The sequence below is a fragment of the Prunus dulcis genome, chromosome 2 (genome assembly GCF_902201215.1).
Source record: "Prunus dulcis chromosome 2, ALMONDv2, whole genome shotgun sequence".
NCBI lineage: Eukaryota > Viridiplantae > Streptophyta > Magnoliopsida > Rosales > Rosaceae > Prunus > Prunus dulcis.
The window spans coordinates 7,325,993-7,342,692 of NC_047651.1; the positions used below are offsets into that span (position 1 = coordinate 7,325,993).

At 39.7% G+C, this 16,700-nt stretch overlaps 1 protein-coding gene across 1 annotated transcript; it reads left to right on the forward strand.

Annotated features, from left to right (window-relative positions):
- The first annotated feature begins 8,041 nt into the window (after positions 1–8,041).
- LOC117619110 (serine/threonine-protein kinase VPS15) lies at positions 8,042–16,622 on the forward strand. The gene is made up of 11 exons (XM_034348957.1): positions 8,042–8,605; positions 8,895–9,017; positions 9,101–9,146; positions 9,242–9,402; positions 10,577–10,656; positions 10,762–10,867; positions 11,101–11,277; positions 11,403–14,579; positions 15,271–15,515; positions 15,591–15,690; positions 16,126–16,622. The coding sequence occupies exons 1-11, from the start codon at positions 8,333–8,335 to the stop codon at positions 16,300–16,302; spliced, it is 4,665 nt and encodes a 1,554-aa protein (XP_034204848.1). The 5' UTR covers positions 8,042–8,332; the 3' UTR covers positions 16,303–16,622.
- The last annotated feature ends 78 nt before the right edge of the window (positions 16,623–16,700 follow it).

The window sequence follows — 16,700 nt, forward strand, 5'->3', positions numbered from 1 at the left end:
AATTTCAGAGAAAACCCTAAACCAATTTTAGAGAAAACCCAAAACCCAAAACCAATTTCGAAGAAAACCCCTAAACCAATTTCGAAGAAAACCCCTAAACTAATTTCATAGAAACCCATACACCCTAAACCAATTTCAGAGAAACCCCTAAACCAATTCAAATTGACGATGAACAGTACCTTTTGCATGTGAACGATGGAAGAGGAAGACCACTGCGTCAGAGAGAGAGAGAGAAAGCTACCCGGGAGAGAGCTACGCAAGAGAGACCGAGAGCTTCCCTCAACGGTGAAATAGAGAAGAGAGAGTGAGAGCTGACTGAAGAGAGAGTGAGACCTGAATGACAAAGACAGAGAGAGCTAAGCGATAGAGAGAGTGACAGGCGAGATAGAGAGAAAATAAAATTTCAGCAAAAGTGATATGTGTGCAATAAGTGGACAATAAATATATATTTATAGGTGATAGTTGCAAAAAAATTTTGGAAAGGTGGTATTTTCAGTTAAAATTATAAAAAGGGTGGCATTTAGAGCTATTTCCCCAAAATTAACTCTTTTGCATTTATTTTAGGCAAAAAGTCACTTTTGGTCCCTGTAGTTTGCCGCTTTTACCACTTTGGTCCATGTCGTTTCAATTTGGTCAATTTTGTCCCTGTACTTTCAATTTCAAGCAATTCAAGGACAATCATGATTTTCTGTCAAATTTCTTTAACGCCCGTCATGTTTTGGTCACGTGCCCCTCATGTGGATTGGCAATTTCATCAAGTCGTGGCCACCTAAAAGCTGCCCTCTCTCTTTTCATCTTCATATGCAACTTTGGGATTGTGGGTTAGGGTTCTTCAAAAAATTTCAATCCTGGGTTCTTCGAAATGTCAAAATATGCTGCCAGCCAAGCTCCAAAATGCCCATTTTGCAATGGTGAAATGAGAATAGCAACTTCAAAGACTGATAGGAGTCGTGGAAGACGATTATGGAAGTGCAATACATCATATGTAAGGTCAAAAGTTTTTTTCTGTGATTTTTTTTGGATGTAAATGGGTATGTGTGTTTCAGTGTTTTGTTTTTTGCATGTTTGAACAGGGAACACTTTACTGTGCTGGATTTCTATGGGATGATGAGATCAACAATAGGCATTTGATGAAAGAGAATGAACCAACTAGAGGAGCTGAAGAAGATGAAGTAAAAAAGCCCACAAGATTGCAAGGAGCTAATATCAATTTCGAAAATGGAATTAGGGATATGTTGCTTGTCATTTGTGGATTTTTACTTCTAATTTGTGTTTTGTTGATTATGAATTTGGTAATGAATTTGATTTGAAATTGAAAACTTCAGAATAGAATATTCTTCTCCAACTTCATTGTCTTCATTCACAACTTCATAACAAAATACTCATATCCAAATTCACAACTTCAGTCACAGTTTCTACACAAAATATTCATCTCCAAATTAACAAAATATTCATCATGTTTTGAATGCAAACACAATTTCTAAACAAAATATTCATCTCCAAAATCATATTGCCTTCATTCACAACTTCATTCCAACCCAACTTTAGTGTTTGCATTCACAACAAAATAGAGTTTGTATCAACCATTCACTTCTTGGAGCAACTTGTCCTTGGTGGATTCACATTTGACCTTCTCTTTATCTGCATAGGAATAAGCTTGTGGAATCATTGTTGAAGTAAGAAACTTGTAAAAGTAATTATGACATTAATTATGAAAAAAAAAAAAACTTACAGGGAGTTTTTTTCTTTGTGCATTAGCAGGTGCAACCACTTGCCTTGATTGCATGTTAACAGCTACATTGATTGCAGAACATGCCACAACAGTTGAACCAGATTGCACATCAACAACTACATTTATTGGAAAACCAGAAAGCACATTTGTAGATGTATTAGGTCTCCTTTTCTTCAAAGAGGGGGGAAAGACCCCATATTTTATCAATGTAAGTACCAGGTGGAGGGTCTTGTGGCTGATTGGAGCAATTCCTCTTATTGTGACCTTTTTTCCAACACTTGGTGCAAGTCAGAGTCCCATGTCTCTTGAGTTTGGTACAATTTGCATCAACTCCCTTCTCCATTTCAATATCCTTTTTTCTGCTCCTCTTTGGTCTCCCCGGTTGTTTTCTAACAATTGGAGGTAAGAGTGGTATTTCAGTTGACTTAAGCCACATGTTGAAGCCTTTCACAGGATGGATGATTGGCTCATAAGCTTTTAAGTAAGTGGCCTTGTGATAACATTCAGCCACATAATCTTCAGGTTTAACCCTATAGAGATATATGGCAGCAACAACGTGAATGCAAGGGATGCCATTAAGATCCCACCGGTTACAACTACATGTCTTAGAAGCTATATCTATCACATGTTGATCATGTAAATAATCCCCCACTTGAAATTCATAAGGTCTAGCTTGAGTTGCCATACAATTCCTAGATGAATTTATCTTGATCTGTTCCAACTTCTTTTGAATTTTAGAACAAATGACCCCATCATGTTTTGACATGGCTTCCCTCTTCCTTTGCAACCTTTTCATAAGGTTACACCTTATCATTTCAAGCATAGTTAGTATAGGTTTATCTTGAGCATCCAAAATGTAGCTGTTAAAGGTCTCACACATGTTAGTTAATAACATGTCACACTTGGGAGCAATACTAAACCTATGCCTAGCCCACTTATCTAGGTCTTTTCCCATCAACCATTCATAAGCTCCTGAATTCAAATCTTTCAACTTATTCATCTCAACCTCAAACTCATACCTGTTAGAAGCCCTAACTGCACTCCATAACAGATCCTTGAACACTTTGCCTTTGAACTTTTCCTTGAAGTTCCCATACATGTGCCTAACACACCACCTATGTTGTGCTTCAGGCACTACAATGTCAAATGCTTTGTCAAGTCCCTATAAAAAAATAATCAGATAGCAATTAATAGGTGCAAAAAATTAATCTCACATCAATCAAATAATAATTATCCCTATGTTGAAACCATACCTTTTGTTGATCAGATATGAATATCCATCCATGGTCACTTACATGACCAAGATCACCAATCCACAACTCCAAAAACCAGCTATATGTCTCTTCAGTTTCCAACTCAACAGCAGCATATGCAATGGGGTAGATGTTATCATTAGCATCAATCCCCACTGCAGCTAACAATTGCCCTGAGAAAGGGCCCTTCAAGTGGCACTCATCAACTCCTATGATGGGTCTGCAACCAGCCAAAAATCCCTTCTTGCATGCATCAAGGCATTCATAAAGCCTCTGAAAATGTGGATGGGGCTCTACCCTTATCTTCATTGTGCTCCGAACATTAGTTGCTTTCACCTCATCATAATACTCCCACTACCTTGAGTATTGCTCCTTGTAAGTCCCTTCGATTATCTCCATGGCTTTCTTCTTCGCTCTGGAACACTGACTATGTGATACATTATACCCTAAATCCCTCTTCACTGCCTTCCTTAAATTCTTTAACTTTATCTCACGCTCATCCATGATACGACCTAAATATTTTTTAGCAATATACACACAATTGACATGTGGTTAGTAGGAGTTTGCAAGCAAGTATGCTTGTCATTAAAGCTCTTGATCTGCAGGGTTTGCTCTAGTTGCATAAATGAAGCATGCAACATCCAAGTGCAGTTTCTACACTTCGCAATGAGCCTCCTCTTATCATTTTTCACAAATTTAATTGCATAGTTGCCCATCACTAAATAATTCTTCAAAGCTGTTTTCAAGTCTCCCTTTCTTCCAAATAACATTCCCTTTTCAAACTTAGGGTTATTCAAGTCTTCCTTGCAAAACTCTAGAGATTTCCTCCTCCTTTCACCTTCCTCACTTGAAGAATTGTTAGGAGAGTGAAATCCTTTCTCTGAGTTGTTACCATCACTGTCTTCTTCATCCTCAAAAGCCATAAAATCCTAGGCAGATAAGTATTTCTTACTCTTCCAAATTTGGACTGTATATTTGCATCAAACAAGTCATTGTCATCTAGGCAGCGTCATTGTTGGTTTCATAGATTTCCTTATCTGACTCATCACCACTGTCCTCTATTCTCCTCTTCCGACCCTCAACATAAGTGTCTTCTTCACTGTCCTCTTCTTCACTATGTAAGAACCCAAAACAAAATATCTAAAAAGAAAGAAAATATCTAAAAAGTAAGGAAAATATCTTCTAACAAAAAGACTATTTTGCCCTCGCATTAATTAATAGGGGGAAAATTGACTTTTTGATCGGAAAAGAATTTGGCAATTCCGTTTACGCCATTGCGTAGAGCACAGCGAAACGAGTCCGTAGACACGGAGTAGACCCGAATCGGAGCGTAACGAAGAAGATATGGTCTAAAAATCGCGAAGGGCAAAATGGTAATTTGGCCAAAAAGTCAGATTTTTATCCCCCCTCTCTCTCCTCCCCCGTCACTTTCTCTCTCCTCTCTCTCTCCCTCCCGATTGCACAGCGCCGTGCGATGCTTCGACTTCCAAGCGACGGCCCGGCCACCACAGACCGAGCCGATCTCCGGCAAGGGTACCGTCGGGTCCGCCTTCCTCTCGCCGTCACAACCTGACCAACCTCCACCCATGAGCCGGCCTGAGTTGATCGGAAAACCATGTTTTCCGACGGAGGTTCGTCCGAAGCCACCCGAACTTCCGGCTTGAAATTCTCCTTCGTTTCTCCACCAAATCGATCGAGTAAGGTATGGTTTCTCAGCTATTTTTCGTGTTCTAGCTGATGGGTATATGGGTTTCGATCGATTTTAACTCTAAGGGGTTCGATTTTCGATTTGAAGTTTGGCCGAAACTTCGGCCGCCAAAAACTACTATTTCCGGTCACTTTTTGGGGTATGTCCAAGAACAAAAGTGACTCCAAATGGGGTGTTTTACCTAGGATAGGAGTTTGGAGTCTTGGTTCCGAGATTTTTCGGCCACCCGAAATCGCTTAAGACACCCAAATCTGACCGCGCGTGCTGGGACGCGTGGGTGAGGGTGGTGAAGTAATTATGTACAGTTTTGAGATCCCCGTGTCGTCACGAGCGCGTAGGATTTCGCGGATCTGCGATTCGGAGTCCCGGATACTCCGGAATCGCGAACCCTGGGGCTAGGGTTTGGATTTTAAGCGATAACGCGATTTTAGCTAATCCGACCGTCCATTTCAGACCAAATAGGAACCTTTTCCCGCGATTTTAGCTAATCCGACCGTGACCAAATTCGCAGAACATGGTTCCCTCTCTGTAAGGAACCTTCAGGAAGCCCAGATTGGCCATCAGAGATCGTGGACCCACGGGGTCCCGGGTCGGCCGATCGGGCAGTGTATCGCTTAGCTGAGCGTCGGACCTTTTAAAACTGGTCCAAGTGTCTGAAAAGGCTAATGTGGGCTCAGGAGTAACTTGGATTTGAACGCACGTATTTCTAGGAGCCGGGGGCAGGGTGTTTAATTTAATTTTTTTATTCAGCAGTTTATTGATTTATTATTCATGGATAATCAGGCATCAGAGGCCCAGCCGACCAGCAGGAGGAACCTTCAAAGGGTCAAATTAGCTCGGACCATCTGTGAGTGGACTTTCTTCCATAAATGTTTGATATAAATAAGTTATATAAATGAGTTATACAGATAAATTTACACAAAGGATTTTATCATAATTTTATATAAATAAGTTTTTATAAATAAGTTATTATAAGCGAATTTTATTATTTGATCTTGAATAAGTATTTTGTAAGCCTTTGAGCATGTTTTATACTGTTAAATATTTGGAGATACATATATGATGAAGGTTATATCTAGAAGCATACCTTGAGTTTTATATAACAGTATAGCAACAGCATTGAGACTACAGTTAATTTATCAGATTTCAGAAGTTATCAGATTTTCTAATTAAACCACCATGTACCCGTTTATTTATGGTGATTACCCAGAGTCGGACCGATGTCTACGGACATCCAGTCTGATTTCAGTTACGTCAGTGCACTTGACTTTGCCTCACGAGTTACGGGGACGCTCGGACCGTGAGTGCCAGGATTTGCGGCTCGGCAGACTTGGTGTCCCGAGACCTGCCAGGATTGCGGCTCGGCTGACTCTGTGTCCCCGAGACCTGCCAGGATTGCGGATCAGGTTGACTACGGTCCCCTGCATCCTGCCAGAGCGACTCGAGCTGACTTGGTGTCATCGAGGAATCTGCCGGCGGGACAGGCTGATCATAGTCCCCTGATTTCGCCAGTTTGCGGCTCGGGTAGACTGCGTGGCGCCCGAGACCTGCCAGGGAATTGACGGATATGACAGGGGTACAAATAGGTGGTATTTCCAAAGGATTTTGAGTTTTCTTTTATTCAAGGATGACTTTCAGTTATTTTATATCGGTTTCTTAGTATTTGCACATTTATATCTTTATATATTTGTTCGGTTATACCAGTTCTTTGATTTCTCCAGGCAGTGATATCTTTGATCAATTATGTAAGTTTATTCATCAGCATACTGATTCATGCTTATAGAATTTCTTATATTGAAATATTTTAATATAATTTTATTTTGTCCACTCACAGTTTAAAACTTGTTTTTCGCCCCCAGGCCGTAGAAGTAAGCGGGATCCACCACCGGGCCATTCATAGCTTCTGCGCCATCAAGTAAGGTAGAGTTTAGTAGAAAATCCTTAAAACTTTAGAATATGCTCTGATATCTAGTATTAGTGGAAAAACGAAGTTGAGATCTGTCACTTGAGACATTCTGGCTGTTGGGATGAATTTATTGATTGTTTAACAGGTAGAAAATTTTGGGATTGGTCAAAATACAGGGGAGACTCGGCCGAAATTTCGGCAGAAGTCGAAGAGAAACTTGAAAAGAAATTGAGATAAAAAGGGTACAAAGGTCATCTGTGCCCGACATCAGCCAGGTGTCGGACGCGCACAGGACTTGGCCCGAATTCCAAAGTAGAAATTGGGTCGGGTCCTGTCACACTACCCTCTTCTTCACTACTCTCCTTTTCTCTATCCTCTTCATGAACAACATTCTCAGCAATTTGAGAATGCACAGGAACCTCTACAGTTCCTACATTTTCATTCCCCACTTGTACATTGACTTGAGTCACCTGTGATTGTTGACTAAAAAGCTCATAAAAAAACTCATCTGGGACCTCATCAAATGCTCCGGTATAAGGAAATTGGGGTAGCCCAATGTCTGAAAAAATTTGACAGAAACAACATTTATATAATTGAAATGCATGTATCTCGTACACTTCATGCAAATAGGAGGAACTTTATGCAAATAAGGGGAGACCACAACAAATAGAGATACCATATTTATTCATTGACTTCCTAAAGTCTTTAACTTTTTCCAGCAACCATTCTACTAAGAGACAAGTCTTAACCCACTACACTACACCTCTTAAAAACAAGAATCTGACAAAGCAAAAAATAAAAATATGACAAACCCACAACTCTAGCACTAACTCGGAATATTGATCACCAAAACAATTGAATAAAAAATGCATTGAAAGCCCAAACAACTTGGAATATTGAAAGCCCCAAACAGTTAAATAAAGATCCCAAACCAACTTGAAATTAATTTAAAAATCGAGCTCTCACCTTATTTATTCCTGCATCCACTTCCTTCACCTCTCTTCTTCATTGTTGATGATGTGAAAGTCTAAATCCAGCAAAATAGTCTCACCTTGTTTAACCCTAAACCCTCTTGTTTTGAAATTGACCCTAAACCCTCTTGTTTTGAAATTGACCAAATTGTATCTTCCATTTGTTTCTCGAAGTTGCGACTTGAGTATAATAGAGAAACGCGCAGCTTTTTTTTTTATTTTTATAATAATTATTTTAAGGTCTGAAGATGAAAGAGGGAGGGCAGCTTTTAAATGGGCACGATTTGACGAAATTGCCCCTCCACGTGAGGGGTATGTGACCAAAACATGACGGGCGTTAAAGAAATTTGACAGAAAATCACAATTGTCCTTGAATTGCTTGAAATTGGAAGTACAGGGACAAAATTGAAACAATATGGACCAAAATGATAAAAACAGCAAATTACAGGGACTAAAAGTGAGTTTTTGCCTTTATTTTAAATCCGGCCCTCGCGATGATTTCACTCCAGTAAAACCCACCCGAGCCCTCTTCTGCTTTTCAATTTCAATTCTACTTGGTTCCTTTTCTTCTGTTTTCACCCCTTCTTCTTCCCCACTCCCCAAACCTGCAAAAATCCTCCACTTCCCTACCAGCCCTCCCTAACCTCTATTATTTATTTATTTATTTATTTACGTCTGCAGCTTGAGCTCTAATAAATTATACAAAACAAAATGAATGGCTGAGAAAATCAATTGGGAAATTCAGAGCCAGAGGCAAAAGCCATGGGCAACAAGATCGCTCGAACGACTCAAGTCTCGGCGTCGGAATACTACCTGCACGACCTGCCGTCCTCCTATAACCTCGTCCTGAAGGAGGTTCTAGGCCGAGGCCGCTTCTTCAAGTCCATTGAGTGCAAGCACGACGAGGGTTTGGTCCTCGTCAAGGTCTACTTCAAGCGCGGCGACTCCATCGATCTCCGTGAGTACGAGCGCAGGCTCTTCCACATCAAGGAGACCTTCCGTGCTCTTGATCACCCTCACATTTGGCCCTTCCAGGTTCTTTTCAATTTCTTCTTCCACTTTTGTCTGGTTGTTTAGAAACTCAAATGGAAAATTGGGTTTCGTGAAATTACACGTGTTTAACAAGTTCATAGAGTTATTTGTTATGATTAAGGAACATAATTTTTGCTGAAACTGTTGGATTCTGTTTGGGAGCTGAGAAAATTTGATGTTTCTAACTCTTAAGAGTTCTAATTTTATTGGATTCATTTCATTTTAAGCAATTATTTAGAGTTGGCATTGCTTGATTTAGTTATATGGCCTCCCTGCTGTTTCCTCTTTGCAGTTTTGGCAAGAGACAGATAAAGCCGCTTACCTTGTAAGGCAATACTTCTTCAATAATCTGCATGACCGATTAAGCACACGACCTTTTCTCAGTCTCATCGAGAAGAAATGGTTGGCTTTTCAGGTCTCTCTCTCTCTTTCTCTCTCTCCTCTCCCAAACATCTATGGTTCCTCTTACAATTTTATGTTCTTGTGTTTGCTGTGCAGTTACTTCTTGCTCTGAAGCAGTGCCACGACAAAGGCATATGTCATGGTGAGTTCAGTTAGTTGAGGAACTTCACCAATGCCCTTTTTTCAATGTCATATTAATGGGGTTGGTTTTCTGTTTGTTTTATTTGTCATCTTAAGGTGATATTAAGTGTGAGAATGTGTTGGTGACTTCTTGGAATTGGCTCTACCTTGCTGACTTTGCATCTTTCAAACCCACTTACATACCATACGACGACCCTTCTGATTTCTCGTTTTTCTTTGACACTGGAGGAAGAAGGCTTTGTTATCTTGCTCCTGAGGTATGCTTTTTGTATCTTTCTTCTTCACTTTTCTTGCATTTCTTTATCAAGGAGGTGCATAATTTTGTCCATTTGCGTAAGTTGTAGCATAAATGTATATATGTAGTCCCCTTCTATTGATGGACCCCTCAAATAAGGGACACCCTTTAGGGTCCCCTACGAAATTTTTTTCAACGATTCAAATCGTCTATTTTTGTAAGTCTACATTTATAGATCATCCTTGCAAAAAATTAGACAAATCGGAAACCTTTTCGACATCCAATTGTGTCCTACAAAATCAATGAACACGATGCTTCAAAAAAGTACTAAAATTTCAATAACTCAATTGACTGGTCAAATGATATCGGATTGAAGTGATTTTTTGTAGAGATGGTCTTTGAATGATTATCTAAAAAATAGACGGATAAGTGAAATACAATGCAGGATGAGCCCTACAAGGATGTCCCTCAAATAAGCGTATTTGAGGGATCCCTCAATGGAAGCTCTCTCTCTCTCTCTCTCTCTCTCTCTCTCTCTCTATATATATATATATATATATATATATATATATATGTACACACCTGAGCATTTCATAAAAGTATATATATACCTGAGCATTTCATAAAAGGTTTATAGACAGATTGTAGTCAATAGTATCAAGGTTGATTGGAGTGGTTTTGTGAAATTGATACTGTGTCTGCGATCCTGGAACTGAAATTTGAGCAGTTCTACAAACTACATATTATTAAATATTATAGTAATCAGTCCCGATCTCTTGGACCACAGGAGTCCAAGAGATTGTGGTCACCGACCGTAGGATATTAATTCAGTGGTTCAAAAAAGTTTCTTAAAAGGAGTGCAAGAGTGAGTGAACCGTTGAATTTACATCTAACGGTGAGTGACCACAAATCTCTTGGACCCCTGTAGTCCAAAGATAAGGACTGTTATAGTAATATGACTTAGCAGTATTCTAGACTACAATCTATTTAACACACTTGGCCTTCTATAACATCTTCTTATGCATAAAAATTTGTTGAAGAATTTTTTGCTGCATCTTTTAGGAGTCAGGTAAGAAGTTTCACCACTAACGTTGAGAGGGATCTTAATGTTTCTAACACTAACCAGTGACCATATAGACTTACCTCTTGTGACATGGTTATATTATTAATTGTATTCAAATGGCTTCAATTTCCAGAGATTTTATGAGCATGGAGGTGAGATGCAGGTTGCACAAGATGCACCATTGAGGCCATCTATGGACATCTTCGCTGTAGGGTGAGCTTTTGTCGCATTAGCATTTTGACCCCATTCAAATTCCAGTACCATCTTGATTATTATTTTTGCTTGAGAGACTACATTATATCCATGACACTGATTTAGGTGTGTAATTGCTGAGCTTTTCCTTGAGGGTCAGCCACTATTTGAACTCTCTCAACTTCTTGCTTATCGTAGAGGGCAATATGATCCTACCCAACTTCTTGAAAAGGTTCTCTTTCTCTCTCTCTCTCCCCGCAAGCCCTCTTCCTCTTACTAAGTATACAATTCTGTTCGAGTTCTTATCACATCTCTTTCCATAAAGTATTGAATTACTCTTTATCATGTTGCCTCTAGAACTTTATTTTTTGACAACCCTCTTTTCTTTTGTTGCAGCTTTTGCTCAAATCTCTCCTTACTGATGTGTATTCTTTTACTTTCTTCATTTATGCACTCTGAATGCAGATACCAGATTCTGGGATTCGCAAGATGATACTTCATATGATTCAGTTGGAACCAGAGTTGCGACTCTCTGCTGATAGCTACCTGCAAGAGTATACCACCATTGTGTTTCCAAGTTACTTCTCTCCGTTTCTGCACAATTTTCATTGTTTCTGGAATCCACTTCATTCAGATATGAGGGTAAAAAATGTTGTTACTGTTTTTTTTTTTTTTTTTGGTGTGAAAAAAAGAAGTTTAATATTAAAGATTTTCCACTTACTTAGAGCACGTTAAAGTATTCACAACTCCGTAATTATTGTATGTAGGTTGCACTTTGCCAGAGTGTTTTCCATGAGATACTTAAACAAATGATGAGCAGTAGGTCAACTGAGGACACTGGAACTGGACTTGGAACTCCTTCAAATGCCAATGCCATTAGTGATAAAACTTCTCAGGAGGTCGTTACAATTCAGAACAAGAATTTTGCAAAGGGCTCAATTAGAAAGAGAGAAGAGATAGGTAAAGGCTTAAAATGTGATCAATTTGAACTTCTTGGTGATATCAATACCCTTCTCAGGGATGTTAAACAAAGTAATCATTATTCTGTTTCCAAGCCAGTGTTAGACGATAATCCTGATTCTACATTTTCCCAAAATCTCGGAAACTATGGGATGCAGTCTCCTGGTGAATTACTTCAGTCTATCTCCAATGCATTTAGGAGAAATGATCATCCATTTATGAAAAAGATTACACTAAATGATTTGAATTCATTGATGTCCAAGTATGACAGCCAATCAGATACCTTTGGCATGCCTTTTCTGCCGTTGCCTGAAGACAGTATGAGATGTGAGGGGATGGTTCTGATTACCTCTTTGCTCTGTTCCTGCATACGCAATGTAAAATTGCCTCATTTAAGGAGGAGGGCCATACTGTTGCTCAAATCGTCTGCCTTGTATATTGATGATGAAGATCGTTTGCAACGTGTAATTCCATATGTTGTTGCAATGCTTTCAGATCCAGCTGCAATTGTGCGTTGTGCTGCCTTGGAGACGTTGTGTGACATTCTCCCTTTAGTCCGAGATTTTCCTCCCAGTGATGCAAAAATTTTTCCAGAGTATATTCTGCCAATGCTTTCTATGCTTCCTGATGATCCAGAGGAAAGTGTGAGGATATGTTATGCCAGTAATATAGCTAAACTGGCACTAACTGCTTATGGTTTCTTGATTCACTCAATAAGCTTGAGTGAGGCTGGGGTACTTGATGAATTAAGTTCTGCCAAAAAGCCACTGGCATCATCTAGTGAGACATCTGGTCAACTTCAGAGGGTAAACAGCGATGCACAGCTTGCAATGTTGAGGAAGTCCATAGCTGAGGTCATTCAAGAACTTGTTATGGGTCCAAAGCAAACTCCAAATATCAGGAGGGCACTCCTTCAGGACATTAGCAACCTATGCTGCTTCTTTGGCCAGAGACAGAGTAATGACTTTTTGTTACCCATTCTCCCCGCTTTTCTGAATGATCGCGATGAGCAGCTTAGAGCAGTATTCTATGGGCAAATTGTTTATGTGTGCTTCTTTGTGGGTCAAAGAAGTGTGGAAGAATATCTTTTACCTTATATTGAGCAGGCAGTAAGTGATGTTACAGAGGCTGTCATTGTCAATGCATTGGACTGTTTGGCCATTTTGTGCAAAAGTGGTTTCTTGCGAAAGAGGATACTTCTTGAAATGATTGAGCGTGCCTTTCCATTGTTATGTTATCCTAGTCAATGGGTAAGAAGGTCAGCTGTCACTTTTATTGCGGCCAGCAGTGACTGCTTAGGTGCCGTAGATTCCTACGTTTTTCTTGCCCCTGTTATTCGGCCCCTACTTCGCAGGCAGCCAGCATCTCTAGCTTCTGAAAAGGCTCTCCTTGCATGTTTAAAACCTCCAGTCTCAAGACAGGTTTTTTACCAAGTTCTAGAAAATGCAAGGAGTTCAGACATGTTGGAAAGACAGAGAAAGATATGGTACAACTCCTGGCCTCAATCTAAACAATGGGAAAGTGTGGATTTACTTCCGAAAGGGGTTGAGGAATTGAGTTCAACGAGGAACTGGCCCGACAAGCAACAAAGTCCTGAGAATCAAAAACTTACTGGAAAGGCTTTGCAACAAGGAGAGCTAACTGAATGTGAAGATGGTGAGGCTAAGTTGAGAAGTATGGGAAGCTTTACACGTGCTTCTAGTACAGTTGACATTCATGATCCTTTGTCCTCTGAAAAGTTGCAATTTTCAGGCTTTATGTGGCCACAGGGAAGTGGTGTGAATAGCTTCATGTGCGATAAATCATCAGTAGGCATACCTTTATACTCCTTTAGCATGGACAGGCGAGCAGTGGGAGTTCCTCCTCCAGCATCTGATGCTCCATCTCAAGTGACTTCTGTAGGACTTGGTGCATCATCCATGCCTTGGATGGATCCAGTAAATAAATCATTTAGTTTGGCTAGTTCTGTTCCAGCACCTAAGCTTGTGTCAGGATCATTCAACATGAGTAGTGGTTCCAAACAGTTTTATAGAGTCGTGCATGAGCCAGATGGTAGGGATAATGATCAAACAGCCTTTGCTAGTAGCAAGCTTCAAGATATGGGATTATCTGGCACTTCAAAAGGAAGTTCTATAGCTGTGGAAGATGCATCACCTCCAAGTGATATAACTGGATTGCCCTCTTCTGCACGAAATTCATCAATTCCAGATTCTGGTTGGAGGCCCCGTGGGGTGCTGGTTGCACATCTGCAAGAACATCGGTCTACTGTCAATGACATAGCCATTTCAACTGATCATAGTTTTTTTGTGAGTGCATCTGATGATTCCACTGTCAAGGTGTGGGATTCTAGAAAGTTGGAAAAGGACATATCATTTCGGTCGAGGTTAACTTATCACCTTGAGGGAAGCCGTGCACTGTGCACTGCAATGCTCCGGGGCTCTGCTCAAGTTGTAGTTGGAGCATGTGATGGCATGATACATATGTTTTCTGTTGATTACATCTCCAGAGGTCTTGGTAATGTTGTTGAAAAGTATTCGGGTGTTGCTGATATCAAGAAGAAGGATATTAAGGAAGGTGCCATACTCAGCCTTTTGAATTTCTCTTCTGATAACTGTACAAATCAGATGGTTATGTACAGCACCCAAAATTGTGGGATCCATCTTTGGGATACAAGAATGAATACCAATTCCTGGACATTGAGAGCAACTCCTGAAGAGGGCTATGTTTCTTCACTGGTAACAGGACCTTGTGAAAATTGGTTTGTGTCCGGATCTTCAAGGGGTGTGCTTACTCTTTGGGATATGAGGTTCCTTATTCCTGTGAACTCATGGCAGTATTCTGCTGTTTGCCCTATTGAGAAGATGTGTCTTTTTCTTCCTCCTCCAAATACTTCTGCCTCTGCTGCTGCAAGACCCCTTGTTTATGTTGCTGCAGGTTGCAATGAAGTTTCTCTTTGGAATGCTGAAAATGGAAGCTGCCACCAGGTACATAGAAATTATCTCCTTTCAACTTTTACCTAGAAATCATCTTCTGTAAGCTTCTGTAGAAATTAGATATGGATGGCACTGGATAAGTTGATACAATCGTATGCATAGCTTACAGCCCCCTGCTTGCACTCTTTTTCAAAGTAATGATCAGATCCTATTTTATAGTGGCAGAACGGATTTGATAAATTATTAATTGAGTCAACAGGCAGAATGTGGTGTCATCCATGCATTTTCTTTTAGGTTGAAATTGAAAGGTTTGCTGGTTTTGTGCTGCGATTTTTACCAAAATTTTCAACTTCTTTTCTTCAGACTAGCTGAATGCTAGTATATTAATCTCTTATGGTTCAGACTTATGCTTTCCAACTCATTAACCACATTTGATGTAACCTATGAAAATGGAAAAACAGGAGGTGCTCAAGTTTTGATTAAGAAAAAAAAATTAAATTGCACGGACAAAACTATCAGGTGCCTCTCGGCCCCAGGGTGGTCTCTGGTATATCTGTGATGTAGCCAAAGCTTATCGAACTTTTCAGATGCTTATTGTTATTTTTATTTTCTCTATGTACGTAAGTTCCTTTTTTTGCCCTTATCTACCTACATTAGTTCAAATGTTGTGATGTTCAACTTTATCTCCCAGTTCATACCTATAATTATTCAGGTGTTGAGAGTGGCAACTTCTTTTTTTCAGGTGTTGAGAGTGGCAAGTTATGAAAGTGATGCTGAAACATCTGAAGTGCCTTGGGCCTTGGCTAGATCATCAAGTAAAAATTCTAAACCAGATCTGAGACGGAATGTCAATCCCCACTACAGAGTTGATGAACTAAACGAACCCCCTCCTCGTCTTCCTGGCATCCGTTCATTGCTGCCCTTACCTGGGGGTGATTTGTTAACTGGAGGAACCGACTTGAAAATACGTCGATGGGATCATTACAGGTTTGTTGCAAATTCATTATTATTTTCTTGATGTAGTGAAGGTTGTGTAGTGGTTTAATTGACCGTATATTGCAGTCCTGATCGAAGTTACTCCATCTGTGGGCCAAACTTGAAGGGAGTTGGAAATGATGATTTCTATGCGACAAGATCTAGTTTTGGTGTGCAAGTTGTACAGGTATAATTTGTCGATTGTAGTATTATTTCGGGGTTCAATGAATTTAGGTCCTGGCAGAGTATGGTGAGGTTGATCTATAGTTTGTGCATGCAGAAATTATGTTTTGAGAGGGGAAGCTTTTGTTCTACTTATTTTTCCCTCCGAAAACCAAAGTTAAATGACTTGGTAGTTTCAAAGAATCGTTGGGAAATCGGGCGATAGAATGTGGTTGTTTTCATTAGTTTTACATTATAAGTTGCTCAAACAATTCGTCATAGGTCTCCCCCTCATTGTTCTATTCTGTTCTTGGTCTTAATGTCGTGGTTTAACAAGTAGGACACCAGATCAGTTGCAAAGCTGTAGAAAGTTATTATTACCATTGTAATTTTGTTATGTAGATTTTTATGATTCTTTTTTTTTTTCTTTTTTTTTTTTTTTTTTGGTAAAAAAAAATAGGAGACAAAGAGACGACCTCTAACGTCAAAGCTCACAGCCAAGGCAGTACTTGCGGCTGCTGCCACTGATGCTGCTGGCTGCCACCGTGATTCTATTCTATCATTGGCCTCAGTTAAGTTAAACCAGAGACACTTAATATCGAGCAGTAGAGATGGGGCAATCAAGGTTTGGAAGTAATTGACATAATCAAACCTTTTTCTGTTGTACATACATAGCACAATGCTAGTGAAGTTGTACATTATATATTTATGAAAAGCTTAGACTGAATGTATAAGCTTAGACTCCCATTTAGCTATTCCTAACCGGTTGTACATATGTTTGAGTCATACCCTGCTTGATTTTAGAGTTTGTATACATGTAGGAATAGATTAGGAAGTCAAATTATTGATGTGTTTCATTGATGTTTCCAGTTGAAATGCATAATTAAAAAATTGTGTAAATTTGGGCATACTTGTGAATTTGTGATTCCACATTCGAAGTTTGGCTGCATTGTTACTTGGTCTCTTGTTTTGGAAGGATGCGGGTTTGGATATTATAGTTTATTTCCTTCTCATGGTGCGTTGGTACAGCATGAA

Coding starts and splice junctions, on each gene's coding strand:
- LOC117619110 (XM_034348957.1), top strand. CDS start 8,333: ATGGGCAACAAGATCGCTCGAACGACTCAAGTCTCGGCGTCGGAATAC. Junction 9,018..9,100: donor AGAAATGGTTGGCTTTTCAG/GTCTCTCTCTCT, acceptor TTTGCTGTGCAG/TTACTTCTTGCTCTGAAGCA. Junction 14,580..15,270: donor AAAATGGAAGCTGCCACCAG/GTACATAGAAAT, acceptor TCTTTTTTTCAG/GTGTTGAGAGTGGCAAGTTA.